The 21,617-nt window shown below is 40.3% G+C and overlaps 1 protein-coding gene across 3 annotated transcripts in view; it reads left to right on the top strand.

Annotated features, from left to right (window-relative positions):
* The first annotated feature begins 537 nt into the window (after nt 1-537).
* The window catches only part of TMTC2 (transmembrane O-mannosyltransferase targeting cadherins 2), a 423,341-nt gene continuing 402,261 nt past the window's right edge, over nt 538-21,617 (top strand). For 2 of the 3 annotated variants that reach the window (XM_060112321.1, XM_060112324.1), the window contains exon 1: nt 1,023-1,254. In XM_060112321.1, coding sequence (XP_059968304.1) covers nt 1,172-1,254 — 83 coding nt within the window. In that variant the 5' untranslated portion in view covers nt 1,023-1,171. Of the gene's footprint in view, nt 640-1,022; nt 1,255-21,617 lie in introns of those variants that run through there. The other variant, XM_060112322.1, reaches the window with a different exon arrangement.

The raw sequence follows: 21,617 nt of genomic DNA, 5'->3' as shown, positions 1-21,617 counted from the left end.
GTGAGGTCGCGTGTGTGTTTGTGGCAACCAAGTCTGCGGCACTCGCCAAACCTGTTCTTCTTCTCCCGGTCCCCAGAAGTCTCTCCAGCTGACCGGACCTACGCCTGGCAGCGCTTGGCACACGCAGCGCTGGGGTTGAGATCCAGTCAGTGCTAGGCGCCGCCAGGCAACAGCGGGGCGAGCGACTGCATCCTCCTTGGTCTCGTTCCTCCTCTAGCTGCCCCGCCCAGGGCGCACTCCAGCTACCTCTTTGGGCTGTCTTCCAGCCGCCGCCCCTGGGTTCTCTGGGCTTCCCAGAGTGAAATCGAAGGTGAAAGAAACAAGGGGAGGGCGGGAGGCGGGGAGGAGGAGCCTCCGGCCGGGAGAGAGTGTGGGAGGAGGCTTCAGCCCAGGGGGTAGCGTGGGCGGAACCTTAGGGGCGGATCTGGGTGGAGAAAGGGGCTGGGCAAACCCGGTGGAGGGTTGGCCACGCAGGCGCGGGGGACAGCTCCGAGAACCCCACGCGGGAGCTTCTGGAGTCTCCAGCCACCGCTTCTCACTTCATTGGAGAAGGGGCTGGGGCCGGGAGGGGAGCTAATAAAGAGTGAATGAGCTGCAGCCGCTGTGGCGGCCGGAGACTGCCCGAGCGGCACCGGAACGGTGCGAGCGGGAGGCGGCGAGGGGAGGCGGTTCGCCTTGTCCCTCCCACCCGCCCTTCTCTCTCTCTCTTCCTCCAGCTGGTCTCAGAGCGCGGCTCGGTCCGGTCCCTCTGTCCCCACCCCGCACTCTTCCACCTCCTCCGAGTCCCACTCCTCACCTAGGACGCCCTGCACTGCCATGGGTTAGGGTGGGAGCGCGAGCCGCGCGAAGGACTAGCCCTGTGCATCCGCCGGGGGGCGCGGAGCCCGAACGCCGCTTGCCGCTCGCCGCTCGCCGCTCGTCGGCGCAGGGCATGGGGAGCGCGGTGTGAGCCCGCACCCGGGGAGGACGCAGGAGCTGCGGAGACGGGCGCGAGGAGGAGGAGGAGAACGGTGGATTGGAAGGACCCGAGGGAGGAAGGGAGGGTGGGGAAGCGAGGGAAAAGTGAAGCTGGGAGGAGAAAGCGGCGGAAGGTGGGGATTGATGCTTCTGTTTTTTGTTGCCGCTGTTGCCCTCGCGCTGGTAGCCGAGCCGGAGGGAAGGCGGTGGAGAGATGATTGCAGAGTTGGTGAGCAGCGCTCTAGGGCTCGCTTTGTATCTCAACACCCTGAGTGCGGATTTCTGCTACGATGACAGGTAAGGGGGTGAGAGGAAGGGGTGGCGGGCTGCTTGGGGACTCCGCGGTAGCTCTGAAGCTTCCTGCTTTAAGGTTCGAAGTGCGTCTTGGGGGAGCTGGTCCAGCACCTGAAGGTTTAGGAGACGCGTAAACATCAACACCTAAACAAACGCCGGGGACGCGGGCGCACTGGGCGGGCCGAGGGAGTTTGGGTTCCTAGTTTGCAGCAGGTTCCTTCCTCTCCCTTGCTTCTAGGTTGTTGGCAGACGCTTAAGTTTCTTAGCGGAAATCACAGCAGTTTGGGAAACTCTTTAATGAACGTATTAAATAAATAATCTTAGGTATTCCATGGTGCAACAAAAGCACATGGGGCGATTTTACGTCTGGACTGGAAGGAAGCTGCTCCCCGTCCCCTAATAGATCTTCCCTGTAATGTTTCCTTTTATTGACGGGACACTTTTATTTCCCGAGGTTAAAACGCACGTTTGACAGTTGCCAAAATAGTGGAGAAATGGCACTGTATTTCAACTTTCCCTTTTGACGTATGGTGTACTTTACTTTGAGCCAGGATACTGCTGCTGCCATCTCTTCCGCTCCCCCGCCCCGCTCACCGATCGATGGAGTAGCACTTTATAAAAGCCTGGGTTTTCGTTTCTGTCTGGGAGTTTTACTTTAGACGTTAGCGATTCTTTTGTGCTAATTGGGGAAGGAGACGCCCCTAGAGACTGAAGTTGTCTTCTGCGTTTGGGTTAGTTTGGGTGGCTAATGAGACCTGAACTGTGTTGTCAAAGAAACTGCATCGATTTCTGGGAAATGTCACAGTTGTGCTCGTGTCTCTACCTATTTTTTAAACGTTGTTAGTGTTTAGAAACTGATGAAAAGCTCTAATAGCCATTAGGGAAAATTCCAATTTGTGCCTTTCCGGTGACTTAATCTGATTACAATTAAAACAGACGCATAATTAAAATATACTAGGGAGAACAGCACGCCTGGCTAAACTTATTAACCGTCCTGGGGTGTTTCATGCTCCATTGAAGTTAAACCATCCAAAAAGTGAGCACAGATTTACTTTGACAGCTTTTCAGCAGCCTCTCTGGGTTATGGAAAGTGAATGGATCCTCAGGGTCAGGGCGAGGCAGTGAGTGAACTTAAGCAAAGTGGTTGATAGTGAGGGGAGAGGAAGGCAGAATTTTCTCCTGGTGGTGCTTAGCCATATTCTGTATCCTCTTGTGTGCCCACTCTCCAGCTAAAAGCATGTTCATGGATGTATGCCTTCAGTCAGCGAATCTTGGTTCACACCCACATGTCTGTTATGAAATCCCCTGATAATAGGTACAAGAACATCCAGCAGACGCTTCTTAATGCATTTTACGTAGTGTCTATCAGAGACTAGTTGATAGGAAGCCACTGTTACACATAAACTTTTCCTCAACTTTTAGGCAGTGTACACATTTCAGCGGTTTTGCTACGTGCTTCGAGAAGTAAATGGTCTGTGTGTAAGAGTGAGGTGAGCTGCTTTTGTACCCGCCAATTTTGTATTACTGTGCACCTGCTATTTCTAGAATCTTGGCAGGAAAAGCTCTTGCTTCCAAAGTTGGATGACTTTTCGCTAAAGCGAGCTCAGGGAGGAGGAGTCTGGGCAGTTACTGGCACTGTTGGGGGCAGTTTGAAGATTATATGCACTTAAACCAATAATTTAGGACTTATATAAAAAAGTAACTTACGGTAATACTATAACTATTGTAGAACACTGTGATAAATCAAGCAAATAGCATGGTGTGGCTATTCTTTATTGCTGTCCAGTTCTTTAAAAAGTACATGCCAGAAGAAACTATTCTACTAAAGATTAAGGCTGGAACTAAACTACATTTGCATGTACATTTCTCTGTAGACTTAATGCTTATTTTGTGTTCTTTAATCATCAGTCAGAAGTGTTAGTGTTGTAACTCGGCAGAATGGTGTGAGTGTGATGATAAATTAGTTGTGCTTTGATAGTTGGCAATTGTTATAAGTTCTTTACCTGCTATAGATTGAATGGAGCGTCAAAAGTCCTGAGTTATACCTAGCTGCATAGATGAATTTAATGTGATGATTTGCCCGTATCATCTAACTGATAGCATGCCCAATGTGTGACATATAGACAATATATACCATTATGATGTTGAAGACCTGTAAATATACATGATACTTAGATACAATTTGAAAAGTGTATTTTACTCTAATTTTCTTGGTAGCAGAACTGCACATGCAATCACGTACTCTTGCGAGTATGAAATCTTACAAGTGCCACACTTGGTTTTTATGAATCCTAGAAATTATGAAATATGTATTAATAGGAGCACGGCACATATTTGGTGTCTGCATAGCATGTTTAGGTGATTCAGTGCCAAGGTTTCTGTCTCACTGCTCTAACTCGCTTGTGTGAGAAGCAGGGAAAAAAGCTGGGGAGTCAAGTGGAAACTGTAGGATGATGATAATGTGTTTATTTCCACCATTCCATTTCATACTACAAAGACTCAAGTGTAAAACTTTGTTTAAACTACATCTGTGGCTTCTGCTGCAACACCGCCCACTCCCCTTCCCCTCCCCCCCCCACCCCCCCACCCTAGGAACTTTTGTGAAATATGGTTCTGCAAGGAGAGGGCAGTGCTGTTAGTGAAAGGGCAGCTCAAGGGAGGGAGGTAGCTCTTTCGCTCGACTTGCTTAACTAAAGCAAGACTCTGCATTTTAGCTGAAGAATCTGGCATTTACTGTAGGAGGGCTTTCTGTTGCTTCAGCTTAAACATTATTGCTGTGGTACTTCTCCAAGTTATCATTTCTTTTAAATGTAGTGCTCAGGTTTACTTTATAAACTATATATGTAATTATATTCAGTGTCTAATGTAGCTTGGTTGAGATTAAGTGGTCATCTGAAACCTTCTTCTAGCAAAATCAATTTCCCTATGGTAAAATTGAATATTTTACAAGTGTTTCTGTGCTAAATGTAAGACTATGGCTCTGATGTGATGAAACAAACAGTAGAGGAGTAGAATTCATCATATCTGATGAAAAAGCGTATACAGTTTCAGCTTCCTCCCCTCTCCCCTTGCCTTCAATCTAGTAAAGACTGTACTGAATCTTAAACTGTGGTTAGAGTAAAATTGGAATTATAAATATGCAGTCTTTGCCAAAGTTGAAGTCATGCTGCATGTGACTTCGTGAAGGACTGTCTCCCTTTCTGGAGAAATTTGATGTTAGGTCAGTGGGAAAAACTTGCTGACCCTGAATTCTCTGCTCTCTTACATATTTGTCGAGGATACCATTGCATCACTTTCCCTGCATCCTCTTTAGAAGTCCTGCTATGTTTTGCATAAAGATAACCCTAAAAGAAGAGTCAGTTTACTTCAAAGCAACAAAAGTAAACGATAACTGCTGTTTCGTAGTGTGATTTCATTTGGCATATATCACCTAATTGACGGCATGCCCTTTGTGATAGATAAGTAAGAACGTAATGCACCGAATACATCTTTTTAGTCTCATGTGTGTAAAATAATGCATTAGTTAAAAAAAAAAAAAGGCAATTTGAGTTTTTGAAAGTGGGAAATGCGTTTTTTGGCTGCTTTGAAATTTTTGTTCCTTATTGCCCATTCTGCAACTGTTAAACTCACCCATGATCGTTAACATTACCTTTAGGTTCCTTAGTTATTGGTGTGCGGTAATTTTGTGAAACTTGGAGAAGCAACTCCACAGCAGGAATTTCTACTTTTGAAATCAAACCTATTCCAAACTTTCAGTAGCACATCCCTAGTTTAGTTATTCATTTAGGTGTAAATGTAAATCTCAGTTTTATAGAAACACTTGTTAAGGTTTTTTTTCCCTTAATGTTATAAAGAGTTTGGTTAACAGTATTTAAAATGAAGGAATAGAAGATTTAAGGTATATTGACAAGCTTTTTAGAAAAACCTTTTTTTTTTTTTTTTTTCCCTGAAGATATTCAACTATACTTTCTCCTTGGTCTTTTCGTGTTTTTTTATCAGTTGGGTTTTTGACCTGGTATAAGAATAGCTTGTGAAATGATGAGTCCCTCTAACATCTCTCTGAAAAGTTCTCTCTAATAAACTTGCCTTGGACCAATCTGGGTTTGTTATCTTAAAATTCTAGTATGTTCAACCACTGAAGGCATGTCTGGTATTTAGTAAAAGCATGTTTAGAAAGAATTACTATAAAATCAAAGTAAATAAGGGAGAAGTTTGCTTTGCATGCAAGGTTGTCTCTTCAGGTCTTTATTGGAAGAAGGTAATGTGTACAAGAGTGTTATTTTACTCTCATTTCCTTCCCAGTTGATGATGTACTAAAAAAAAAAAAGGCCAGTGGGTGCAGTTCATAGTTTATGAAATATTTTATGTGACATTTTATTTTCTAGCTAAGTTTTGATTGTTTAATCAAATCTATGTGGAAAAGGTTCATTTTGCTGTTTGAATAAGTACATCTCTTAACAGTAAATTAAAATTAAAATTCGGTGAAGCAGGTATGGGCCACTTTTCCTTACCTCCATTGAGCTTGTCACATGGGGTTTATCCTAGCAAATGACCCAGATACAAGCACTGAATGGACATGTGCAAATGCCATAGGGGAAATTGCTTGCCAGCCATCTGTCTCTTAGTTTTTCTCATTTATAAATACACTATGTTTGGGGGAGGGGCTGCATTTATTGCACATTATTAGTTTACATCATCTCATCATCTGCACTTAGTTTTTCAGAGCTAACGTGTCCCTATAGTAATACTGAATTCCCTGCTGGTATAATTCTGAAATAGCTACAACCTTTTGGATTCCAACATGAGTTAAGAGCAGTTTGTCTTCCTAATCTCTTTGTTGCTGTTCAGCGCGCTCAAAGCACTTGTTTAAAATGCCCATGGGCTTCCCTGATGGTGCAGTGGTTGAGAGTCTGCCTGCTGCTGCAGGGGACACGGGTTCGTGCCCCGGTCCGGGAAGATCCCACATGCCGCGGAGCGGCTGGGCCCGTGAGCCATGGCCGCTGAGCCTGTGCGTCCGGAGCCTGTGCTCCGCAGTGGGAGAGGCCACAACAGTGAGAGGCCCGTGTACCGCAAAAAAAAAAAAAAAAAAAAAAAAAAAAAAAATGCCCTTGATGGTGCAGCTGTTTATCATAGGCGAAGGGTATGTTTTCTCTAAAACAGGCACCTTCATAATATTAGGAAAGGACAAAGTTTACCCTTAAGGCGCTCCGATAAATCTATGGCTGACAAACCTACTTTCTTATAACTTCATTATTCTCACCCAACATGCTTTCAACACAGTAACATTCATCTCTTAAATTTTTTGGTCCTCTCTTGGAAGCTAAGTCTTACATGAGCTTTGGGTCCTTCCTTTAAATGGCTTCACAAAAGTGACAAGTGTGGAAGCCTTGATGGAAAGGACAAGTGGGTTGCTGAACATAAGGACTTTCCCTCTATGAATAGCTGTCCTCATTAAGAGCCCAGCTGAAAAAAGTGGAGGGGCCTATCACCAGGAACTACATCCTATTTTTCATGGGATGAAAAAGGCATAATATTTTGAATCATTACAGGTGTAATTATGCACAACGCTAGATGGTTTCTTTGAAGATTTGATTTGTACGTGGTTTTTTTCTTTTAATTTAATTAATTAATTTATTTATTGGCCGCGTTGCTGCGCGCGGGCTTTCTCTAGTTGTGGTGAGCGGGGGCTACTCTGTTGCAATGCGTGGGCTTCTCACTGCAGTGGCTTCTCTCGTTGCAGAGCATGGGCTCTAGGTGCGCAGGCTTCAGTAGTTGCGGCACACGGGCTCAGTAGTTGTGGCTCGTGGGCTCTAGAGCAGAGGCTTAGCAGTTGTGGTGCACAGGCTTAGTTTTTCCGTGGCATGTGGGATCTTCCCAGACCAGGGCTCGAACCTGTGTCCCCTGAACTGGCAGGCAGACTCTTAACCACTGCACCACCAGGGAAGCCCTGTATGTGTTTTTGAGGAATAAAGGACTACATTCATTAATTCACTAATTATGAATACCACTAGACATGGGCTTCCCTTATATATGGTGCATAATACAAACAACACCTGTTCCCCATTGTCAGTAAGCGTCCCTGTCTGTCCTTTCCTATCTGTACTTTACCAGGTACTATATAGTGTTTGAATCTGGGAATCTGATGATAGACATAAAAAATGCTGATAGCGGGCTTCCGTGGTGGCGCAGTGGTTGGGAGTCCGCCTGCCGATGCAGGGGACGCGGGTTCGTGCCCCGGTCTGGGAGGATCCCGCGTGCCGGGGAGCGGCTGGGCCCGTGAGCCATGGCCATTGGGCCTGCGCGTCCGGAGCCTGTGCTCTGAAGCGGGGAGAGGCCGCAGCAGTGAGAGGCCCGCGTACCGCAAAAAAAAAAAAAATGCTGATAGCTTGTCCTTTAGCAGAATTTCACTTGCATTGACTCATGTTTATTTTGATTGATACTCATATTTTTAAACTTTTATTGGGATTCTTTTGGCTTCTTTCGCAGAGCATCTCTGCTGAGGATCCATGGTTGGTGGTTTGAACTGGACTTTTTCTTGATCTGGTGCTCATTGGAACTTTATTCATATCTGTGGAAGCTTTAGAATACCTTTCCCAAATGGCTCCTTCCTAATTGTTCAGGTCAGTTGTTTTGCTTGGAGGTCTGCAGTGACTGAACTCTTTGAGTTAACTAGATTTGCCTTGACTGGTCATAGGGATTGGAGACTTTTGCCTCAGAGATTATTTTGGTTGTATTTTCTAGGCAGTTAATTCCAACAAGATGCGGCACTATCAAATTTCTATTGATCTCTTTTCCTCCACTCTGACAGTTTAGTTTTTCAGTTACATTTGTCAGTTTCTCTGGTACTCAAGGTTTCTTAGGATAAAAGTTATAGATGTTTGTTTCAGTCTTTTAGAAACTTTTGGGGATTACAATTTTGGGTTCAACCGTGAGCTTTTTTCTTTACAGGTAAGTAGGAAAGAATTGAGTAAGCCTGTCTATTCAGGAGAAATTTGAAGAAGGCGGGAACACTGAAATGATTTGTTTTCAAGATTCTACATTAAAAGTTCCTGTTGTGTTTTTAAAGTAATTTATTTTATTTAAGGGCGCTTCGTAAGATACAGTTAATTTGAATAACTAGAAATGATTGTTTTAAAGATGAGATGGAGAGAGATTTTGACTTGCTGATGTCTAAAAAATTAATTTGGAAAAGAGATTAGAATTCAAAACCCTAACTCCACCTTTAGCTTCCATTTTATCATGGAAATAAGTGAAATTATATGTACATTTACTTATTCCAAGGCTATAAACATGCCGCATTGCTTGAGGGCTGTGCTACTGTATCTGTTTTAAAAGTACCTTAGTACATGGCAGAGGAGATGCTGTTTGCTTACGATAAATTGGTGTAAGCTTTTGTTTCTTGATTTCTTTGCTGGGGCATTTTGTGACAACAGGGTGAGGCAGGGTCTGAAGCGTGGCGCAGCATATAGTTATTATCAAGGACACTGACTAAATTACATGATTTGTCACATGAAACACACATCAGTGCCCTTGGAATAGCAGCTATGTGTTAGGTACTGTGTCCAAATAAAATGTGTCTTTCCCTTTGTCTTCGATGACTACTCTTTATTTCTGTGGAATTTATTATAATAAATGTGTGATTATTCCTCAGGAGCATCAAGTTAAAAAAAAAAAGCAAGTTCACTATAGTCTTATGATTATGGTTTAACTAGGAAACAATTGTATATTGTCATTACAGAGCCATTTGGGAAAAGGAGGGCAAGGCTGGCAGCTGTGTTGTTCCCCTAGGGACCATTCTCATTGTTTTATAAACTATCTTTTGTGTACCTCTGCCCTCCTATCTTCAGGTTTTTAAAGGTGTTATAAATACTGAGCCTGCTGCTTTGGGTTGTAAAACATGCCTTAAGGTAGAATACTTGGGTCTGAATAGTTTGTCAGGTGTACTTTTAGAATAGGGTGTTTCTCTCCTCCTCCAAATAATTAACTACAGGACTGCACTCCCAAAGAAATTGAAAAGAGCTCATTTTGACAAAGCAAGTTTCTAACGGCAAATTTTCCAAGTACAAGTTTGCAGAAGAAAAGTTCTCCGATGATGAAGAAGTTTAATCAGGCAAAAAGACATTTTTATTTGCAGAAATAGGCCCTTTAGTGAGAGGCAGTTACTTCTAACTGATGTGTAAAACTAGTATACCTGAATTCATTTGGTAAACCTTATTTAAAATAGGAAGGTTAGGGGCTTCCCTGGTGGCGCAGTGGTTGAGAGTCCGCCTGCCGATGCAGGGGACACGGGTTCGTGCCCCGGTCCGGGAAGATCCCACATGCCGCGGAGCGGCTGGGCCCGTGAGCCATGGCCGCTGGGCCTGCGCGTCCGGAGCCTGTGCTCCGCAACGGAGAGGCCACAACAGTGAGAGGCCCGAGTACCGGAAAAAAAAAAAAAAAAGGAAGGTTATTCTTGTTATTCCATTGAAAGAAAAAAAAAATGGAGCTGAGTTGTGTCACTGAATTTATATTAAAGAAATAAGGTTTTACAATTTAACCCACTCTTATAGGGGTATGTACTGACTTAACCAAAGAAAATGAATTTGAGATTTGAACAAAAATCTATTATAAAGACACCAGAGTCCAGCCTGAAATTACCAACTCTAGTTTGCCACAGATATCTAATCTTCTATTTAAAATATCCTATTGAAATGATCTCTTTTGGTTTCCTCCACCTCTATATTTTTAAGAGTCTTTGTATTTTTTCTTTTAGAAACAGTGGTGTTTTTGGCTTTTGTTCCACGTTGAACAGAAAATGAAATTTCACTGTTTTAAAACCTCTTGTATGTCATTAACATAAAGTAAACCATTTCTGTGAGAGAGTATTTAGTAGGTACTTTTAAATTCAGGCCTGATATGATACTGAGGATGCCTGTGGTAGGCCAGGGGGCTTTAGACCTGGTCCTCTCCCATAACCCCCCACCTCCACACCCTACCTTCATCCTTTGATATGGATGATTACCTTTTAGAAAATATTTTAAAATGCCGTTCAAATTCTCAGTTTCTTTGAACCAGATGGATATTTTGGTACCTCTCCTAAAAAGACATTTTTGAGCTGGGCCTGTTGTTGGATCTCTTTCCATCTATGTATATGTATACATATTTCTAGATCAGCGCTTCCCAAACTTCAATCTACCTGCACATCACCCGGGCTTGTTAAAATGCAGATTCTGCCTGGAGTGGGTCTAAGAGTCTGCATTTCTGTCATTCCCAGGTGTGATAGATGCGGCTGGTTCATGCAATGTACACATTAGATCAGTGTGTTTTACAGGTATTCGGAAAAGACGGCCTAAATTCCTGTATTAAAAAAGATTTAGGATAATCTTTTATATCTCAAAAGCATATGAGTTTAGCCATTTTATTTAATCTCTCTGTTTTGTTTTATATTTGTTCAATCATGACATCTTTAAATTGATCTTAAGAGTTTAAGATATTGTGTACATTTTGAAAAGGTAGAGAGCCTGCTAAAATCTAGGAGATGATCTCTATTGAAATATCTGTCACCAGCTTGTATTACAATATCATCTTCTTTGTAGTTACTATGGAGACAGATGTTGGATTCTGAGTTTTACAAATAAACTGATAGGCGGTTGCCTTAGGCTTATGACTTGAATAGATGCTGATGCCTAAACTGAGTCTATAGACAGTGCCTTGATGAGTTTGTACTTTTGTTGAACAATCCCTTGTAAGGAAACTTGGCTTACACTGAATGAAGATTATAGACGTCAGGCAGGTGGCAAAATATAGGCATTAGGCAGCTGAGAGTAGGAAAGATAAAGATTTATTAATGATATTCAGGCACTGGGTGATGCTACTGGGTAAAGGTATATCTACATAGTATTAGAAATGCTTGGGCCCCTTTGATTTTTTTAACCTGGTACACTATACCTCAGCCTTTGGGCACTTTGGTGGATTTCTGAATAGGTGAATACCATATATATGGGAAGTTTTACATTCCTACTTAGTAGAAATCTTTTTTTTTTTTTTTTTTTTTTTTTGTGGTACGCGGGCCTCTCACTGTTGTGGCCTCTCCCGCTGCGGAGCACAGGCTCTGGACGCGCAGGCTCAGTGGCCATGGCTCACGGGCCCAGCCGCTCCGCGGCATGTGGGATCTTCCCGGACCGGGGCACGAACCCGTGTCCCCTGCATCGGCAGGCGGACGCTCAACCACTGCGCCACCAGGGAAGCCCAGTAGAAATCTTTTTAAAGAACTTATTCAAAAATAAATTATAATTATTTCTTTCTTTTTAAAACACTGTACTCTGTACTACAGGCAGTATTGTGAAAGAACACTGGGCTAAGATAAAAGCGGAGAGGTCTTTAGTCTCGGAAATAACACTTTATTAACTAGTACTTGAGCTACTAAGCCTCTAAAACTTGGTCTTGTAATTGGTCAGGAAGTGCAAATGATGATAACAACTGCCAACCACAGAGTGAGGACCAAATGGAATAGTCTGATGAATGTTTTCTCTGTGTTTAAAAAGCCGCATGATGTTACAATCAGATGTAGACGGTGTTGGACCAGAGGATGAATGACTCAGTTATCCCCGTACATTAGCATCTCACTCTTCTGCCCTGAGAACAGAGCTGTGTTCTACTCTATGTCCTGGCTCACTTTTTCACTCGGAGTCAGTGGTTGAGCTCCTGTTGTCTCAGCTTCTATTGCCTGCCCCATCTCTGCTTCTAATCTCTGTCCACCCTTTTGGTCAGCTGTCCCTGGTCTCACCGTAGAAGCAGGTTTTGCTCTCCTGTATTTCTTTTCTGCAGCTTTCCCTTTGTTTCTAGTCTCTGTGCTTATTTTGAATAGATATTCTGGCCAATCTGAGCACTTCTTTCCTTCTGTAGGGTAAAAGGACCAATTGCAGTGCATCGGGTGTGAATAATCGTTGGTATTCTGGTTCTGCTTGGCAGGGTATACTGTTACTGGGTACTCATGATCTCTCTTTTCAATGAAACCCCTTTTCTTTGGGGAGTATGTTCAGGTTTAGAGCAGTTCTGGCAGCCCAGTGATTAGGAAAGATAGATGTCAGATAAGCTGAAGTTTTCTGCATCGAAGTGTTTGTGTTAATCAGTGGTGTACTGAGAATCTGTAGTAAATGTGCTTAGCACATGTACTAGATGGTGACATCTAATATCTAAACCTGGGATACATTTTTGTAACTAATTAGAAAATGTGTTTTTTCTTTTAGAGCTTTCCAAGCAACAAGGTGGCAAAAAGTAAAAAGACCACAAGAGTTTTGGAACCAGATAAATTAGGGATCTAATCCCAGAACTGTTACTTGCTAATTGTGTAATTTTGATTGTGTTACTAAAACTCTTCTAGCCTCTGTTCCTGTTCTATAGAATGAGGATAGTAATACCTAGAGTTCTTGGGAGAATTTAATAAGTTTTATAAAATGCCTGGTACGGTGGTGTCTGGGATACTTATTAAGTATTTCTCTTGATCAAGAAATTATTCATTAACTTTATAGCTGATATTTAAAAATCATTATATAATAACACCTAAAAATATTGTAGCACTTAGGGAATTTTCTTTAAAGCCAATATTCAAAATTTAAACTTATTTCCAATAATATTTAACTTGGTATTGCAGGTAGATTTAGTGTCACTGAAAAGTTCGGTGAAGTATATTAAATAATTACTAATTTAAAATTTTAATTTTCATCTTGGGTTATAGGTTTGGAGAAATGAGGTTGAAATTTAACCATTATATACACACATATGAGTGCATACACACACACAAATTTTGCCAATAAAATGTTTGTGGTGTATACTTGATTAACTGTATAACTGAATCACTTTGCTGTATACCTGAAACTAACACAACATTGTAAGTCAACTACACTCCAATAAAATTAAAACATAAAAAACAAATTAATTGAATAACCAATTTAAAAAAAAGTACATGCGAAAACTAGAACCCAGATATCTCCCATCTTCTTCACTTCAAGTGACTTTCTTCTTTAGGTTAGATAATACTTATGGTGTGTAGGAGCGTAGGCAAAATTATGATTTCTTAGCATCTTATAAGAATTGTTTCACTCTCTGATATGTAGTTTAGATTTTTAAGGAAAATCATTGTTTAAGGACATATCTTAATATTGTTATTCCTTATTAATATTAATAAGAAAAATCTTAATGAAAATACGGAGTTGTTTTCGGTTATGTTGCAAAAGATAATGTTGAATAGAGAGTTAGCCCAAATCCCAGGAATACTTTTTATATATCTTTTGTTTTACAGTGAGTAAATTGGATAGAAAAGCTCTGTTCTTTGAAGCCTTTTCTGGGAAGCTTTTTACTCTCTAACTTGCTCTCTTACCAGGACCTACAGCTCACATTAATTTATTTACAGGTAGTTCTGCATTTAAGAATATTGATCTCTTTCTTGTTTAAAACAGATCTTTCACATGTTTACTTACCATTTGACACTAACATTTCTGGCTTTCTCCCCCACTCCCCCCGCCCCCCAAAAAAGAAAATACTTTCCCCCTCAAAGTCCAAGTAAGCTTAGCATGCTGAAGGTTTACTGTATTGATAACATGGTTTCCTCTTTAAAGTCAGGGTGAGGCTCTAATGATCCTCCAGGGGCCTTCCAGCTTAAAGCAGGTCACAGTTATAGGGTTTAGGGTTTGGGCTCATTTGCCTAAGAAATATGTATGAAATTGGCCATTTGGAGGCAATTGATAATGTTTTCAGTAAAACATTGGGCATTTTGCTACACATACCAGATCAACTAGGGATCTAATGTTTTACAGTGAAGATGAAAATGAGGCATTAATACAACAAACCATATCAACCAAACATGTTTTTACCTCAGCCGTGATCATCATTTTATTTCTCATGTGTTACCTTCTTCTTGGATGGAATGTTTATTACTCTGTTCCTATTGATAACTAAATTCTAACAGCAAGTGGCAAGCTCCTAAAAAGGAGACCACTTTTGGTTCTTGTTGGATAGTAGCCTAGTTTTCTCTAGTGCACATCTGTTCCTTGGAACATTTTTAGAATGTTCAGGTGAAAATTCACCCAGTATTTTAATAAACCAGATTCTGTTACTGATGGGTTAAAAAAAAATCCGTCATACTGTTTTAATTTATTAAAGGGAAACGACAAATGGTTTCTGTACTATGGCTCTCAACTCTCTGGGATTAATTTAAATGAGTACAAGAAACCAATAATTCAGGACCTTATTAAACATGCCTCAGCAGTTGATTTTTAAGACTCAAGACAAGACCAACAGCTGGATTTCTCCAGGGTGAGGAGTTGGATGGAAAGGAGAGGTTATCTACTATGAAGGAGAAGGTGAACTGAGAGGAGTTGACTTGAAGAGTATTTTGCCCCTTTCTTGTTTATGTTACAGTGCTTTCCTTTCATGGTATAGAGGAGGGATCATTATAGAGAAATTGGAATGACCTTTCTTCGTGAGGGGAAAACAGAGGCACTGCAGTGGAAGATGGGTCATTTTGATTGGTACCTCTGCGGATTGGAACCAGAGCAGCGACTGATTGACAGCTTCTTGAGGTTAAATCAAGACAGTTTGTTAGGGCTTCCCTGGTGGCGCAGTGGTTGAGAGTCCGCCTGCCGATGCAGGGGACACGGGTTCGTGCCCTGGTCCGGGAGGATCCCACATGCCGCGGAGCGGCTAGGCCCGTGAGCCATGGCCGCTGAGCCTGCGCGTCCGGAGCCTGTGTTCCACAATGGGAGAGGCCACAACAGTGAGAGGCCCGCGAACTGCAAAAAAAAAAAAAAAAAAAAAAAAAAAAAGACAGTTTGTTAGAATGGAAATCCTCTGAATTCAACTGTATTTGTGGAAAGTAGGTCTTTGGTGTTTCAAAAAATTCTGTGGTAGATTTTGATTGCATGCTGAATTTGGGGGGTGTGTTATAAAATAGCAGCTTGTTTGTGTTTTTTTTTCAAAGGCAGTTATCATAATAAATACCCAGATTTCATCTTTGTGTACTTAGAATTTGCATTCTGAGAATTTATGATTTTGGGGAGGGGGTTGGGTTTACTTTTCAAACTAAAGCCTGAGAGAATTAGCAAATTTAATGTTAAATTGGACACTTTATTCATATACGCAAACCTTGTAGATTTAAGGTAGACCATATATGATATTTAAAAGTTAATATTGTTTTCAATACTAAGAATAATCTTGTTTAGATTTTCACTTTTATTTCTTTTTATGTCATCATTATTTATGAAAACTGGTTGAAAATGAAGATCAAAGATTTCCTGTAAAACCTAAGATATGACAAGAACGTTATTTACTTTAAAGTTTTCTCTAAACCGGAATAACAACTTAAACACAAACCAGAACTTAGCCAGAATGTTTTTTCTTTGAGCATCACTGGGAATCTCTATAAAAATAGAGTAAATGCTTTGCATGCAGGTTACCTACTGCATTTGAAGGAAATCTTTTGTGTATGTCTGCAGACTATTTGTGTGTTCAGAAAGAGTTTACCAGAATCAACTGAAATTGGTAGAAAGTGGCCAAAGGAACACTGTAGCTATAACTTTATTGAAAACCAGAATGGTATTCTATGTCATAATCTTGAGTAAACGGAAGCTAATGAGTGATTTCTTTTGTGAAATATTATCAGTTTTCCTTCACTTAAAGGAGATTAATTTTATTTTAAGGATTTTTTTCCCAAGAAAAGTATCAGTTCCTGCCAACTTCTGTCAGCATTGATTTTAGAAAAAAGGAGATGAATAGAAATTAAGAAAGCAGCAAAACTGGTAAAGAGATAATTTCCTTATACACATACCAACCAAAAGATTTAAGGATACTTAGTAATAACATTGTAAATTGTTTTGTGTATTCTGGTCACTTACCTCAGAGACCAGAAACAGCTGTTGTTACTAGAAGTGATTGGAGAGAAAGAAAAAGTAAGGGTATGTTTACCATTTAAGTAACCTGATTTCTGAAAATTACAGTATAAAAATATGATAATTCTATTCAAAGTTTGGGAGAAAGATTTGATGTGGTTTATTTTAAATTCAGGAAATCCACTCAAATAGACATTCGCCTTTGATTTAAAAGTGTTAAGTCATTCTTATGTGTGTTATCTCCCAGGAAAGCATCAGTGTGGGATGCTTTCAGCTCCTGTCATTCCTGTGTTCCTTTAGCAAGCATTTGTAAATGCTTAGCTGTGTCAGGAACCATGTTTAATATGGGGGACACTGACCCTGAAGAAGATGTAGTCCATAATCTCAAGGATCTTAGAGTCTGGTGGGGAGACCAAGTAAACAGACAGTTTCCCTAACAGGGAGATGTGCTTATGATTGTGAGTACGTAAGAGGGGCACTTGACCCAGACTGGGAGGGAGGATGAGGGAGGCACTTGTGAGAACTGGTTTCTTCTTTTTTTTTTATTTAACAAATTTAATCAGTTATACATATACATATGTTCCCACATCCCCTCCCTTTTGCGTCTCCCTCCCACCCTCCCTATCCCACCCCTCCAGGCGGTCACAAAGCACCGAGCTGATCTCCCTGTGCTATGCGGCTGCTTCCCACTAGCTATCTACCTTACATTTGGTAGTGTATATATGTCCATGCCGCTCTTTCGCTTTGTCACAGCTTACCCTTCCCCCTCCCCATATCCTCAAGTCCATTCTCTAGTAGATCTGTGTCTTTATTCCTGTCTTACCCCTATGTTCTTCATGACATTTTTTTTTCTTAAATTCCATATATATGTGTCAGCATACAGTATTTGTCTTTCTCTTTCTGACTCACTTCACTCTGTATGACAGACTCTAGGTCCATCCACCTCATTACAAATAGCTCAATTTCATTTCTTTTTATGGCTGAGTAATATTCCATTGTATATATGTGCCACATCTTCTTTATCCATTCATCCGATGATGGACACTTAGGTTGTTTCCATCTCCGGGCTATTGTAAATAGGGCTGCTATGAACATTTTGGTACATGTCTCTTTTTGAATTATGGTTTTCTCAGGGTATATGCCCAGTAGTGGGATTGCTGGGTCATATGGTAGTTCTATTTGTAGTTTTTTAAGGAACCTCCATACCGTTCTCCATAGTGGCTGTACCAATTCACATTCCCACCAGCAGTGCAAGAGTGTTCCCTTTTTTCCACACCCTCTCCAGCATTTATTGTTTGTAGATTTTTTGATGATGGCCATTCTGCCTGGTGTGAGATGATATCTCATTGTAGTTTTGATTTGCATTTCTCTGATGAGTAAAGATGTTGAGCATCCTTTCATGTGTTTGTTGGCAGTCTGTATATCTTCTGTGGAGAAATGTCTATTTAGGTCTTCTGCCCATTTTTGGATTGGGTTGTTTGTTTTTTTTGTTATTGAGCTGCATGAGCTGCTTATAAATTTTGGAGATTAATCCTTTGTCAGTTGCTTCATTTGCAAATATTTTCTCCCATTCTGAGGGTTGTCTTTTGGTCTTGTTTATGGTTTCCTTTGCTGTGCAAAAGCTTTGAAGTTTCATTAGGTCCCATGTGTTTATTTTTGTCTTTATTTCCATTATTCTAGGAGGTGGGTCAAAAAGGATCTTGCTGTGATGTATGTCATAGAGTGTTCTGCCTATGTTTTCCTCTAAGAGTTTGATAGTGTCTGGCCTTACATTTAGGTCTTTAATCCATTTTGAGCTAATTTTTGTGTATGGTGTTAGGGAGTGATCTAATCTCATACTTTTACATGTCCCTGTCCAGTTTTCCCAGCACCACTTATTGAAGAGACTGTCCTTTCTCCACTGTACATTCCTGCCTCCTTTATCAAAGATAAGGTGACCGTATGTGCGTGGGTTTATCTCTGGGCTTTCTATCCTGTTCCATTGATCTATCTTTCTGTTTTTGTGCCAGTACCACCCTGTCTTGATTACTGTAGCTTTGTAGTATAGTCTGAAGTCAGGGAGCCTGATTCCTCCAGCTCCATTTTTCGTTCTCAAGATTGCTTTGGCTATTCGGGGTCTTTTGTGTTTCCATACAAATTGTGAAATTTTTTGTTCTAGTTCTGTGAAAAATGCCAGTGGTAGTTTGATAGGGATTGCATTGAATCTGTAGATTGCTTTGGGTACTAGAGTCATTTTCACAATGTCGATTCTTCCAATCCAAGAACATGGTACATCTCTCCATCTATTTGTATCATCTTTAATTTCTTTCATCAGTGTCTTATAATTTTATGCATATAGGTCTTTTGTCTCCTTAGGTAGGTTTATACCTAGATATTTTATTCTTTTTGTTGCAATGGTAAATGGGAGTGTTTCCTTGATTTCACTTTCAGATTTTTCATCATTAGTATATAGGAATGCCAGAGATTTCTGTGCATTAATTTTGTGTCCTGCTACTTTACCAAATTCATTGATCAGCTCTAGTAGTTTTCTGGTAGCATCTTTAGGATTCTCTATGTATAGTATCATGTCATCTGCAAACAGTGACAGCTTTACTTCTTCTTTTCCAATTTGGATTCCTTTTATTTCCTTTTCTTCTCTGATTGCTGTGGATAAAACTTCCAAAACTATGTTGAATAAGAGTGGTGAGAGTGGGCAACCTTGTCTTGTTCCTGATCTTAGTGGAAATGGTTTGTTTTTCACTATTGAGGACAATGCTGGCTGTGGGTTTGTCATATATGGCCTTTATTATGTTGAGGAAAGTTCCCTCTATGCCTACTTTCTCCAGGATTTTTATCATAAATGGGTGTTGAATTTTGGCAAAAGCTTTCCCTGCATCTATTATCATATGGTTTTTCTCCTTCAATTTGTTAATATGGTGTATCACGTTGATTGATTTGCGTATATTGAAGAATCCTTGCATTCCTGGAATAAACCCCACTTGATCATGGTGTATGATCCTTTTAATGTGCTGTTGGATTCTGTTTGCTAGTATTTTGTTGAGGATTTTTGCATCTATGTTCATCAGTGATATTGGCCTGTAGTTTTCTTTCTTTGTGACATCCTTGTCTGGTTTTGGTATCAAGGTGATGGTGGCCTCGTAGAATGAGTTTGGGAGTGTTCCTCCCTCTGCTATATTTTGGAAGAGTTTGAGAAGGATAGGTGTTAGCTCTTCTCTAAATGCTTGATAGAATTCGCCTGTGAAGCCATCTGGTCCTGGGCTTTTGTTTGTTGGAAGATTTTTTATCACAGTTTCAACTTCAGTGCTTGTGATTGGTCTGTTCATATTTTCTATTTCTTCCTGATTCAGTCTTGGCAGGTTGTGCATTTCTAAGAATTTGTACATTTCTTCCAGGTTGTCCATTTTATTGGCATAGAGTTGCTTGTAATAATCTCTCATGATCTTTTGTATTTCTGCAGTGTCAGTTGTTACTTCTCCTTTTTCATTTCTAATTCTATTGATTTGAGTCTTCTCCCTTTTTTTCTTGATGAGTCTGGCTAATGGTTTATCAATTTTGTTTATCTTCTCAAAGAACCAGCTTTTAGTTTTATTGATCTTTGCTATCGTTTCCTTCATTTCTTTTTCATTTATTTCCGATCTGATTTTTATGATTTCTTTCCTTCTGCTAACTTTGGGATGTTTTTGTTCTTCTTTCTCTAATTGCTTTAGGTGCAAGGTTAGGTTGTTTATTCGAGATGTTTCCTGTTTCTTAAGGTAGGATTGTATTGCTATAAACTTCCCTCTTAGAACTGCTTTTGCTACATCCCATAGGTTTTGGGTCGTTGTGTCTCCATTGTCATTTGTTTCTAGGTATTTTTAAATTTCCTTTTTGATTTCTTCAGTGATCACTTCGTTATTAAGTAGTGTATTGTTTAGCCTCCATGTGTTTGTATTTTTTACAGCTCTTTTCCTGTAATTGATATCTAGTCTCATAGCATTGTGGTCAGAAAAGATACTTGATACAATTTCAATTTTCTTAAATTTACCAAGGCTTGATTTGTGACCCAAGATATGATCTATCCTGGAGAATGTTCCATGAGCACTTGAGAAAAATGTGTATTCTGTTGTTTTTGGGTGGAATGTCCTATAAATATCAATTAAGTCCATCTTTTTTAATGTATCATTTAAAGCTTGTGTTTCCTTATTTATTTTCATTTTGGATGATCTGTCCATTGGTGAAAGTGGGGTGTTAAAGTCCCCTACTATGATTGTGTTACTGTCGATTTCTCCTTTTATGGCTGTTAGTATTTGCCTTATGTATTGAGGTGCTCCTATGTTGGGTGCATAAATATTTACAATTGTTATATCTTCTTCTTGGATCGATCCCTTGATCATTATGTAGTGTCCTTCTTTGTCTCTTCTAGTAGTCTTTATTTTAAAGTCTATTTTGTGTGATATGAGAATTGCTACTCCAGCTTTCTTTTGGTTTCCATTTGCATGGAATATCTTTTTCCATCCCCTTACTTTCAGTCTGTATGTGTCTCTAGGTCTGAAGTGGGTCTCTTGTAGACAGCATATATATGGGTCTTGTTTTTGTATCCATTCAGCCAATCTGTGTCTTTTGGTGGGAGCATTTAGTCCATTTACATTTAAGGTAATTATCGATATGTATGTTCCTATTCCCATTTTCTTAATTGTTTTGGGTTTGTTTTTGTAGGTCTTTTCCTTCATTGTGCTTCTTGCCTAGAGAAGTTCCTTTAGCATTTGTTGTAAAGCTGGTTTGGTGGTGCTGAACTCTCTCAGCTTTTGCTTGTCTGTAAACGTTTTAATTTCTCCATCAAATCTGAATGAGATCCTTGCTGGGTAGAGTAATCTTGGTTGCAGGTTTTTCTCCTTCATCACTTTAATTATGTCCTGCCATTCCTTTCTGGCTTGTAGAGTTTCTGCTGAGAGATCAGCTGATATCCTGATGGGGATTCCCTTGTGTGTTATTTGTTGTTTTTCCCTTGCTGCTTTTAATATGATTTCTTTGTGTTTAATTTTTGACAGTTTCATTAATATGTGTCTTGGCGTATTTCTCCTTGGATTTATTTTGTATGGGACTCTCTATGCCTCCTGGACTTGATTAACTATTTCCTTTCCCATATTAGGGAAGTTTTCATCTATAAGCTCTTCAAATATTTTCTCAGTCCCTTTCTTTTTCTCTTATTCTTCTGGAACCCCTATAATTCAAGTGTTGGTGCGTTTAATGTTGTCCCAGAGGTCTCTGAGACTGTCCTCTGTTCTTTTCATTCTTTTTTCTTTATTTTGCTCTGCATCAGTTATTTCCACTATTTTATCTTCCACCTCACTTATCCGTTCTTCTGCCTCAGTTATTCTGCTATTGATCCCATCTAGAGTATTTTTCATTTCATTTATTGTGTTTTTAATCAATGCTTGATTCATCTTTAGCTCTTCTAGGTCCTTGTTAACTGTTTCTTGCATTTTGTCTATTCTATTTCCAAGATTTTGGATCTTGGAAATA

Source organism: Mesoplodon densirostris, chromosome 11 (genome assembly GCF_025265405.1).
Source record: "Mesoplodon densirostris isolate mMesDen1 chromosome 11, mMesDen1 primary haplotype, whole genome shotgun sequence".
Taxonomy (NCBI): domain Eukaryota; kingdom Metazoa; phylum Chordata; class Mammalia; order Artiodactyla; family Ziphiidae; genus Mesoplodon; species Mesoplodon densirostris.
The sequence above is the reverse complement of the archived record's forward strand: the minus strand, read 5'-3'. Positions and strand labels throughout refer to the sequence as shown.